General features: G+C 36.0%; 1 protein-coding gene across 1 annotated transcript; it reads right to left on the reverse strand.

The window, feature by feature from the left end:
• Window positions 1–3,035: 3,035 nt before the first annotated feature.
• On the reverse strand, window positions 3,036–10,798 carry LOC105033272 (uncharacterized). The gene is made up of 5 exons (XM_019846586.3): window positions 10,201–10,798; window positions 5,655–5,816; window positions 5,402–5,574; window positions 3,418–5,119; window positions 3,036–3,330 (listed from the first exon to the last, which is right to left on the reverse strand). The coding sequence occupies exons 1-5, from the start codon at window positions 10,315–10,317 to the stop codon at window positions 3,277–3,279; spliced, it is 2,208 nt and encodes a 735-aa protein (XP_019702145.1). The 5' UTR covers window positions 10,318–10,798; the 3' UTR covers window positions 3,036–3,276.
• Window positions 10,799–12,315: the final 1,517 nt, after the last annotated feature.

Here is a 12,315-nt window from a genome sequence, read left to right on the forward strand (position 1 = left end):
AGCGCGGTCACTCATCTTTTGATGGATGTCTCCAAAACAGTATTTTTTGAATACCGCAGAGGATCCATTTTTCTCTTTTTCTTTGATGAGAAACACTCTACTTATCGCTATCATGTAAAGCAAACTCCAAGCTCGACTAGAGATAATCATTAATCTCCTATCTTTCTTATAGAGATACACATTGCCGTAGTGCATGGTGTACATTAATCCAACTAATGGGACTTAAAGTCACGTATATTGCAACAACCGGAGAGGCCTATGGCACTAGTAATGGTAGAAAGATGAGCTTGTTTTCTTTCTGATCCAAGTAGCAAGAGTTGGTTGTTTGGATGGTTGCATGGAAAAGAAAAAGAGAAAGAAAAGAAAAGAAAAGAAAATGCTCATGTTCAGCACTTCTAGATTGGTATTTCAGATGCTGGATAAAAGTTTTTATATAAGTTTTTTTTTGATTTTTTAGAGTAATATTTAAAGCATTACTATTATAATTTTGATCAGACTTCACAAGGGTTGAACTAAGAACCTCCAAGGGGGAACTTGATAAAGAAATTCGGTTCGAGGGCTTATATTTTCGAAGGAAGCCCTTCTTTAGCATCATATGCAAGCCTAACCGTAGCGAGTGTCGAGATCCTTCTAACTGGATTGGATTCAAAATGTGAATAGAGTATGTACAACTGATGGATTTTGATCAAGCTGTTCAGCTGTTGATTAGTGAGGCACAGACGATTCATCTAATGCTCCTACTGTCTAAAGGAAGGCATATCTGATCTAATTTTGGATGCTAGCAATGCCTCCAACTCTTTTACAATCACTATCTTCACCACCTCTATCACACAACTGTCACTATTGTCAACACCTCCATTACATATCACTGTCACTACCACCTCCACTATTATTGCCTCCACTATACCACCAATGTCATCACCGTCTCCCTCCTATATAACATTATTTTATTCTTATTTTATTTTTAAAATAAAATTGTAGAAATAAAGATAAAAAATATGTTTGGTATTATCTTTTTATTTTCTTAAAAATTATTTTTAATATTTCTAAAAAATATAAAGTAAGAAAATTCTTACTTTTGATATTTCAAAGATTTAAAACTCATTTCTTTGACCACCACCACTGCTTCCGCTTAACACCATCTTTTCCTTTCTTTACCCTAAAGAGAGAATGAGAAGGCTAGAGCAAACGTTTGCTAATTTACTATGGAGCGAAATGGAGGGCAGGAAGAAAGATCATTAGATGGTGTAGCATAAAGTTTGTCATTCAGTTAGAGAGGATGAGTTAGGTATTCGGTCGTTGGAAATAATTGATAAGACTTTTTGCTGCAAGATATTTTTGAAATTTATTAGTGGTTTAGGTTTGTAAGTTTTTTGCTTAAAAGCTAAATACATGAAATCATCCCACATTCAGGATTTGTAAAAGAATGCTGGTTGTTCTCAGCTGTGAGCTGTGATTGAAAATTATTTAAATTAAAGAGTTTTTCATAGAGCACACGAGGTGGGTGAAAGGTAATGGCCAAGTCAAATTTTGGCATGATCGATTGTGGGATGAAGCTCCTCTCTCACAGCTTTTTTCAAATCCAAATCAGGTGGAAATGCCTCCACCATCATTACCACTGCTTTTGCTACCGCTACCACCATCGTCATTTCTTCACTACCATCCTCACTACCATCTTCACCGTCACCATTACTGCCTTTGCCACCTCATCACACAATTGCTATTATTGTTAACATCTCCATTGCATTGTTAGTGGTCTCACCATCATTATCATCGCTGCCACTACCACTTCAATTATTATTGCCTCCATTATACTACCAATATCATCATTGCTACCCTCATATATAGCATTATTTTATTCTTATTTGATTTTTAAAATAAAATTACAAAAATAAAGATAAAAAAATATTTGTTATTACTTTTTTATTTTCTTAAAAATTATTTTCAGTATTTCTAAAAAATATAAAAATAAGAAAATTTTTATTTTTGATATTTTAAAAATTTAAAACTCATTTCTTTAACTATCACATCTTTAACACCATCTCTACAACTATCACTGCTACCACCATCATCACTACTTTTGCAATAACCGCTACCACCACCATCATTATTGTCTTCGTTCCCATCCTCACCATCATCTTCACGGTCACCATCACTACCTTCGCCACTTTCATCAACAACTGTCATTATTGTTAACATCATTTACATTGTTAATACTCTCACCATCACTATCATCATTGCCACTACCACCTCCATTATTATTGCCTCCACTACACCACTAATGTCATCATTGCCCCCTTCTACGTAGCATTGCTTTATTCTTATTTTATTTTTAAAATAAAATTATAGTGATAAAGATAAAAAATATATTTGATATTATTTCTTCTATTTTCTTAAAATTTATTTTGAATATTTCTAAAAAATACAAAAGTAAGAAAATTCTTGCTTTTAATACTTTAAAAATTAAAAACTCATTTTTTTAACCACCACCATTCTTAACACCATCTCTACAAATACGGCCTCTACCACCATCATCATTATTTTTGCTATAATCGCCGCCGCCACCACCATTATTATCTTTGCTGCCATCCTCACCACCATCTTTGCGATCATCATTATTGCCTTCGCCACCTTCATCACACAACTACCACTATCGTCAACACCTCTATTACATAATTAATGCTCTCACCATCACTATCATTACTGTCATTACCATCTATACTATTATTACATCCACTATGCCACCAATGTCATCATCGCCCCCACCTATATATTATCGCTAGACCAATCACCACCATCATTTTCACTATTTTCATTATAACAATCACTATCATCTCTATCACCACTGCTACATTTATTTTTAAAATACAATTGATTATACTAAATATATTTTTTCAAAAATAAAAAATAGAAATAAAAAAATAGATCTATTCCAATAAAGAGTAGTGGAATTCATTTTAACTTTTTTGAATATTTGTGCCCAAGCGTCAAGACTTCCGCCCAAACCTTTGGTCCACATACCAGGCGTGGCTGGGCCTAAATGTATGGTGAAGTACGTCTCATCTGTAACTCAGTTTCTTTTCTCATTAACCAAGAATTGCTGCTTCACATGAGTGTAAATTAAACTGACCTATACGAATATTTCTATGGGCCTATTCAACATTATAAGCTCCATCAAGCAACAAAGAATGGTACGTCAGATAGGAAAATGAATATACGCATGTCTTTAAGGAAATTCAGAAAAACATCAGCAAGGAAAAGAATCTTAGGTTTACTTCATAGCGGCATTTCTCGCCTTCGCTCTTCCTCCTCAGCTTTCCTCCAAGCAGCCTGCAACATAACAGTTGGAATTCTTCAAACTTTTAACTTGGAGAAACAAGTATGAGGCTCTGAAAAGAGTAACCCATCAATGCCTACCTTCTCTCGCTCAAGCCTCGAGAGGTGTGGTCGTATAGAATTTCCCAAGCTCAGGCCTCCCCATGCTTCTTGCAACTCCCTTTCCCTTGCTTCTCGACGAGCATCCACATGCTTGATATAATATGCTGATTGTTGAGAGGCAGCTAACTTGGCCTTCTCAAGTTTTGATTGATGCTTGACCAAAATTCCATCCAAACTCTCCACACATTCTTTAGACTGTGGATCACTTTTTTTCACTGTCATCATCTCTTCCTTTGTTCCAACGGCTAACTTTTCCTTCTCAAGTCTTGAAACATGCTTTACTAATACCTTATCTAAACTCTCCAATGCTGTCATCTCAGCTCCTTGCTTCCTCTGGCTTCTTGGCATCACATTGTCAGCTCCATGTTGTAAGGCTTGCATTTTCTCCTTCTCCAACCTGTGAACTGGCTTGACTAATATTTTATCGAGGCCCAGGTGTTCCTTTGTTTCTTTCAATACCTCCAATTTAGCTCTTTCAACAGTGCAGGAAGATGGCATAAGCATGTTAGAGTCTATATTTTCTTTCTCCTCATTCAGACCTTGAGAAGTTCTCAACTGTTTGCATTCTTTCTCAAGTGATGTGATCTCCTTTTCATGGTCTGAAGAATAGTTTCCGCCCAAATCGGGGGTGGACCCTGATGACGGTGCAGCAATCTTATTAGATTTAGATGTTCCATCTTCATTGTTAACTTCGTTTTCGACATTGAGTTCCATAGTTTTCCCATCTTCTGATGATGGAATGTTCTTGTGAGAGTTCCTCTTGGCTTCCTGGATCTCCCTTTCTAGTCTTGAGACATGCTTTACAAGTATACTTCCAAGGTCCAAGGTGGACTCTGCGGATGTTGCAACACCATTAGCAACTTGTGTGTCAGGTCTTCCTGAAGCTTTCAGATTTTCTGATGCCAATTTGCTGTTCTTTAAATTTCGTGCTTCTTCAACTTCTCTTTCAAGCCGAGAGAAATGCTTCACCAAAAACTTGTCGAGACTGGGTACTTCTGCCACAGTTTCTTTCTTTTTCAAATGTTCATCCATAGAACCCATTGTGTAATTGCTAACTGACTCAAGATCATGCTCCTTGCCAGTTTCCACTTCAAGAAGTGCAGCATTCAGGCCACAAGTGGCAACAATAACAGCAAGAGAAGAAAGCTCATCTTCTTGCAAACCTTTAAGCCTGTCAAGCATCACATCAACAAGCTCCATGTTTGACTTAGTGCTGCAACTGCGATCGGCTGGAAATAGACTGTTTTTCTGCTCTCTTTCTTTTGTTTCTCTCTCCTGTTTCCTGACTGCATTGCTTGCAGGATCAGGTTCACATTCTGAAGATGTCCCTGATAATTCCTCCAAAGTATCATCAGTGTCAGGATTCTGACTGATTTTACGCAGCAAATCTCTAAATTCTTCTTTGTTTGAGGAAGAGGGACTATTTGCAAGAAGTATAAATGCTTTCTTAACTGCTGCAGCAACTTCTTTATCTACCTCAAAAGCAGTTTCAAAAGAAGCAGTGACTGTGTGAGTGGATCTTCCTCCAATGGATGCAGAAGATGTTTCTATTTCACATGGTCGCCTTGGACAATCAGGTCTATCATACATCATTACTCCCATAGCTCTCGCTGCTTCAAAAGCCTCTGCTGCAGATTTCTGTGCTTTCTCCAGGTCAGCTGCTGCTTCTTTGCTTTGGATCCTATGCAATTGAAAAAATGATCAATAAAATGAGTTACTGTAAGGGCTCATTTGGTTTGGTATAAGTAGGATGAGCGGGAGCCCACTTCGTGGAAGTGGTCTGAAGCCACTTCAGGGCATCTCTCTAAATTGGGCCGGTATAGGAATTCACTTTAGCTCCATATCAGGCCAAACAATGCCCGAAATGGGCTCCCATGGGCTAAACAGAGTTCCGATGCCCAATTATGGACAACCAAACAAGCCTTTATGTATTGATGAATGTGATATTCTAGTAGAATGTCACCTTGATGCTTGAAGTATTCGGCACCAAGAGGCTTCAACCATTGCAGCTTTACGAGCTTCCATAGCTTTTCTTGCTGCCTCTCTTGCTGCAATCTTTTCCCTTGCCATCCTAGTATAATGAGGGTTGGCATTTCCTAGAGTTTCATCAAGAGAAAGATTCATCCCTCCAACCTCCTATAAGAAGTAACAGATATTAGTATGAAATGCAAAATAATCTGTAGAACACACATATAAATAGATGATAACAGTATTACCTGCAGATGCCTTATTTTTCTCTTTAAGTAAGAGTCTGTCTTTTTCCGTGGAAACCAATTCAGTGGAGAAGCACTTCGTCGATGGGTGGGCTTCTTAATTTGTAGTGTGGATTTATTGATAGATTTCAGAATTGAATTTCCAATATCTTTCGATCCACCACTCTGTATAGAAGCAATCATAGGCTGATGCCATTATTTCTATTGTATATGAACCTAATATAGCTAACAAACATGAGAAGGGGTTTGCTTTGGAAATTAATATGGTGAAGTGTGTTTAATAGCCTCATGAAATGAATGATATGTAAATCCGTAAATATCCGTATATATCCTTGAGGGCTATAAGAAAATGCTTGTGTCTAAAATAACTCCAGCTTATATTAAGTTTGTCACCATGGACCTAAGGTCATCTACCTATAGATTTCAATTAAGAATTCATAAATTAAATAATATGTATGATGAGCAGAAATGACAGCAATAAAAACCAGAAGTCAGTAGTAACAGTTTCTACAAGAACACAATAACAACAGACCAATAGGCATTATCTTCTTTATTTGGTCTGGCTCAACATTCAACATGTGTTTTAACATACATTCTTCTAGTCCTTTTTGTTTGGAGATGATTTCAGCAGATACATTAATTAGTAGGTTTTTAACGGTACCTGTTGTAAACAGATGCAAGATTCAAATCAAGATTGTCTTGGACATTGTTTTGAACCAAAAATCTGATGGAGTATAACATAATTTAGCAAATGAAAAGACATTATCGGTTATACTACAGCTTCACTTTAAGTCTCAGCGAGGCAATCTCACTTCCACATTCATTTACTAATATGTCAGTGCCCTATAATTAAACCAACTCCAACACATTTATATTCAATACAAGAAATGACTAAAAACCTTCGATATATTTAAAGAGAAGATTAAAACAATCATAGGACAGTTTTGTAATTTAAAAAAAAAAAAAAAAAAAAAAAAAAACTATACAGTGACTTAGATGAGTGTCAATGTTGCACAGTCATTGATAACAGTGTTGTACTCAAGAAAAATCCACAGATATAGATAACGCAATGTGTGCGCACATAAACATGCAAGAGAACAATATTGACACAGTTTCACGAAAGCTCATACAACCTGTGATGATCAGATAAAAGTAATAAGAAAAACAAATTCCATATTCATTATTTCAAGAAAAATCATCAAGGAAGTTGAGGTACGTTAATTAGTGGGAATGACAGTTCCATAAATTATCGCATATATGCCTAATAAACTACCATGTGGCAACACTTGGATACTTATTGTTGGATTCCCCCCTCCCCCCTTCAGCACTCCTTGATGACTAATCTACATTATAACCATTGCACATTTTGGAAACATGTATCATCAGAGTCAAAAATGAGCAATAGACAAAGTAAAATGGGAAAATGTGTGACAAAGTCACTCAAATAATGATGCATTTTAACATACTTTGCTTAAATAAGCAATGACCTTATGAGATTCAAATCTTTTCTTTCCAAACCTCGCAAATTTTGACTTTTAGGCCCTTTGATGGTAAGATCGACTAGGAGAGACAAAATTGTCATGTTATACACTCCACTGAAGTGCTATTTTCTTTCCAAGGTGCATCCATTAAAGTGTAGGATTCACTCCCTTGCAATATTAGCATAACTTATTCTGCTCTTGAATTAGGCACAGGTTAAGCCAGTTAATATATGTATGTATGTATGTATGTATGTTTTCCAGATATCTTGGGCTCATAACTCTTTCAACTATACCTGTGTGCAGAACCAGTCAGATTGTCTCAATGTGCATTCATTTTCCTTCTTCCCAACTGAATGTTTACGCATGCATCCACTTAGCATAAACCAAAAATAAATGTATTTAGAGTTGTTGAATGAAGTTAAACAATTTTCAACTTGGACATAACCTGAGAAAAATCAATTAAGTCTGAATTATTCTTTCTATCTGACATAAAATATGTGCTTTTATAGAATTATCTATAATTTCTTAAGAAATAATAATAGGATATTCTACTTTCATCCAGATAAGATAAGAAACTGGCAATCTGCCAACTTCAGATTAGCTGCAAGACAACTTAATGACCATGACTATCCCGAAAATACATAATGTTAGTTCAAATTCCTAGTTAAAAACTGCATCCAAATATTCCAAATAAGATGTGAGAATGATGGTTATGGTCATGGTAAATTTTACAAAAAAAAAAAAGGTGCTTGCTTTTTAAGTAAATATGAGTGTACATGAGATGAGTTAATTCAAACATTGCCCTGTCAACTGTTTCAGGAATCCTAAAGGCATATTGAAATGAAGGTGGCTGTTTTCAGGCCCACCTCACAGGGAAATGCCTGCTAAAGAATAATGCATTCAATTTAGAAACATTTCAAAGGACAGAGTTTCAAAAAGCAAGGAATAAAGAATATATAGGAAATGATATCATAAAACACACACTGCTGTGACTCAATATGAGTGTACATGAGATGAGTTAATTCAAACATTGCCCTGTCAACTGTTTCCTGAATCCTAAAGGCATATTGAAATGAAGGTGGCTGTTTTCAGGCCCACCTCACAGGGAAATGCCTACTAAAGAATAATGCATTCAATTTAGAAACATTTCAAAGGACAGAGTTTCAAAAAGCAAGGAATAAAGAATATATAGGAAATGATATCATAAAACACACACTGCTGTGACTCAATATACTGGTCACTGTTTTGACATTGACATATCTAAACTACAGATACAGTTGCCAGATACAACAAAGGCATCTTCTTAGCAAGTTAACAAAATTGCATGTGGAATTTCTTAGTAATATCAAAGAGAGGAGAATGTTATTGCTAAGTTCACTGATCCATCACAAAGATATCGGCTTGAAAATTATTCTTCTTTTTCCTTTGATATGCTAAGCATCCAAATCAAAAGGATAACCATTGAATTCATGAAAAGCTGAAAATCAAAACAGTCTACAATTATAAACAACATAAACAGATCTTTTGAGTTACATACCAGCTTTTCAGTCATGTTTCTATATTTTATTAATATGTCATTCATCCAGCTGCTTGACGTAAGTAGAAATTGAAAATATGTTGGACCCCAAAATGGATCCCAAAAGAGTTACCCTAACCAGAGCATGGGTGAATGCATTTAATCCTCAGCTGGATTTCCTGATTTTCAAGTGTGTGGGTGTCTCTTCTGCAGCTCTTCAGGGGTTTTAAAGCATAGTTCCTTACAAAATAAACTATAGCTTGTATTGTTGAATCCAAAAAAGATTTTGATGTTAACTCATGCACATACAAGAAAAGACCATGCCTTGCCTTAATAAGAATGTACATTTGTGATTAACAAATTAATCATCAAATACACAATACAAAACTGTAAGCGAAGCAACAGTTTCACCATTCAACAATCAAACATGTCTTCTTTCTGACACCTACATACATAGAAAGCAGATATTCAAACATAATCTGCAACCATTGATCCATGTGAAACCAATCTAAGACATGGAGTAGACAGCATGTTGTATAAACTGGTTGTGCACTCTTGCCTTGCATCAAACCCCTACATGTATAGAATTGCTAATGTCTTCTAAACTATCTCCAATGAAAATAATTACCATGACATTCGTTTTTTTGTGAACTGTAGCTATCACAATATTTGGTTCCACTTAAAAGAACTACCTAATTCTGTGTCCGAGTTCATGCAATCATTTATCATTTTTCATGCTTTGGTTAAACTAAAATTTTCCATTTTCCTTTACTTCAGCTGGCTCGTCACCAAGTTTTCAATGTTACCATATCCAAAAACCGTGTCACCAATATTTCTATTGCAAAGAATGAATCTAAGATGTAAACCAAACTATCTATAGACAGCATGATTCAACACAAAATTTAGAGCCAAAATTTTTTAAGGATACTATTTTTTTATTCATACAGAAATAGCAAAACACATCGTAGAAATCATCACTCAAATTATATATATATATATATATATATATATATATATATATATATATATATATATATATATATATATATATATATATATATATATCCAATCTCTCTTTAATGAATATACACATTCCTATCCTAGCACTTGTCAACAAAGACAGGAATGACATACTTAGACTAAGGCTAGAAATAGAATTAATTCCTTTCATCGTACAATCTGTAATCAATGGATGGTAGTAACCAAAATAATGAGACCCATAAGTTTAAAAGAAAGAAAAAAGAAAACTCCACTGTCACATGGTACATCAAGATCGTGTTTAAATTTCAATCTAGATTTCCATGGGACACCAATCCAAAATCAAGAGACCGGAATAAGATCAAAAGTTGTAGAACATCAAGCAAACCAAGAAAATTGACACAATCCAGCAATATGATTCAAAGGATCCGGTAACATCATCTCAGAAACCCTATAGTAGATTAGAACAAGACAGATGTCTCCCGCACTCTAAAGAAAAGACCAAACCTCAAATCTTATGCGAAAAGTATGGAAAGATAAACCCTACTGTGGAGTTAGATTTCTTCAAGAATACCTTTCTGCCACTCCCGCTTGCGGGTGTCGATGCTTCAAGATCCGGTTCCTTCTTCTCCAAAACGTCAACGGCCCCGTTGATCGCTCCATTTGATGCGGTGACACAGCTCGATTCCATGGCTTTGAGAGAGCTCAAGAAACGCCCGATTTCGAGTGCAGAGCAGAAGAAGCACTCGCAGAAACCAAGAAGCGCGAGAGCGATGGATGGATTTCCACGAAGAAAAGATCCTTTGAGAAAGGAACTATACAACCTTATAAGAAGGAAGCCTTTAGATCAGGGGAGGGTTGGGAGTCGCAGTTCTTGAGAGGAGAATGATGTGGATGGGGGGATGGCAAAATTTGAAGGAACAAACTAGCCGTTACGGAAATGTTCCCCAATTAAATATTTTCCTTTTTTATTTTCCCTGACTGGATTCGATGGACGGACGCGTTGGACAAGGAAAATGCCGTCTTACGGACTCGCGCACAGGATATCATATGCGGGAAGACGGATCGACCGTCCACGTTGTAAGGTAAGAACAATTCCATACATTCGTGTCGAATACGTGAGCCTCTTTTCCTAGAACGCGACGCCATAAACGGGCGGCTGGGATCATCCGAAAACTTAAAATAAATTTACAAAATGTAGTACTTAGATATCAAGGATATGCGATTATCCAGATTCCAGACAATGTAATGCTAACTTTTAGTTGTCTCAGTGGCCAAATCATTCTTGATTCTAAGTATCATGTAGGTTTTGCACCGATCGTAAGGTAAACCAAATCTAGAAAATCTATACTTGATAATTTAGTCCGGTTTGGTTTAACTGAGCGCTAACATCTATAGCATTCGGTCTTTTTAATCAAAAGTAGATGATTAACTACATAAGACAAGCAGAATCCAGGATTGTTTTATTTTATCTGCTATCAAAAAAAAAGCTCCCAAAATATTGCTCGTTGATGGGTGCTATCTGGTATTTTTATCAGCAATAGATGATTGCACAGAAAATGCAAGCAAGATCCAACTTGGATCACTTAAATGTATGCACCATCTACAAACGACACACAGAATATGTGTTATGATGTTATACGGATGAGATGATATGTAAGAGTCACAATGTGATCACTATTCAATGTCTTTTTTGCCGAATTGAACAATAGTTTTAAACAATTATAGTTTTAAACAATTATTCTTAGATATCTAGGATATGCTATTATTTTAACACAAAAATCGATAGTTGATTCAAATTCCTATGCTTTGTTTTGTTGTTATAAGTACCATTACTATATCCAAAATATACATTACTTTTTTTTCCCCCTTCACGGCCAAGCAACACTACATCGACCTATAATCGTTTCACTCTTTCCAGGCCACAATAGTTGTAATTCTGATGACAAGGATACTACAACCATGTCTTCAAGTAATTAGACACCGTGCCCTGCCACAAAGTCCTTTGAGGTCACGGAAAAAAAAAGAAAAAAATCACACAACCTTCAGATTGATTTAAATAATTGAATCTGTTAATTTGCAACTTGTGTGTTACACACAAGAGGTCTGGCTGGCTACCTGCTACCGGGAGCCAACCCAAGACATGATAGACCCAGAGGTGAAACCAACCCAATCCATTTGTAAAAGCTGCAGCCATGCCCTCTGGCTAACTCTTCTCGAATCCTGATGTTTATCACCACATGCTCCATAGACAGAACAAGAAAGAATTACAATTCTCAGCCACCTTGATTAACAAACTTAAGCTAAACCTTCAGCAACCTCTCTTAGATATATTAATATCTCATCCAGATAGAGTAAGATTGATCACAAGCATCCAGAATTGCTGTACCAGCAGTTGGAAGGGAGGAAAAAAATATTTTTTCTCAAAAAAAAAAAAAACAGAGGAATACTCAAATAGATCAGATTTATGGTGAAAATATTATACAGACAGATGCCTAATCAGGTTGCTTTCCCTGTTAAAGCAAAGAAAAAGATTTATAGATGACTCCGATGCCACAGCTACAAAAAAATTTTCTTCAGATTATACATGCTAAGCACATAATTTATATTGTGTGGCTCAAGGTCAACAAGAGGCCTTGTCGCCATCTATTAGACTTTCAGCCAAATGTGGAAGTGCTTTCTTGCTGCG

This window comes from Elaeis guineensis, chromosome 6 (genome assembly GCF_000442705.2).
Source record: "Elaeis guineensis isolate ETL-2024a chromosome 6, EG11, whole genome shotgun sequence".
NCBI lineage: Eukaryota > Viridiplantae > Streptophyta > Magnoliopsida > Arecales > Arecaceae > Elaeis > Elaeis guineensis.

Excerpts from the sequence above, each read along its gene's own strand:
- LOC105033272 (XM_019846586.3), bottom strand. The coding sequence starts at position 10,317 with ATGGAATCGAGCTGTGTCACCGCATCAAATGGAGCGATCAACGGGGCC. Across the intron at positions 5,817-10,200 it reads CAAGCGGGAGTGGCAGAAAG|AGTGGTGGATCGAAAGATAT; the intron begins GTATTCTTGAAG and ends GCTTCTATACAG. Across the intron at positions 5,120-5,401 it reads CGAATACTTCAAGCATCAAG|GATCCAAAGCAAAGAAGCAG; the intron begins GTGACATTCTAC and ends TCAATTGCATAG.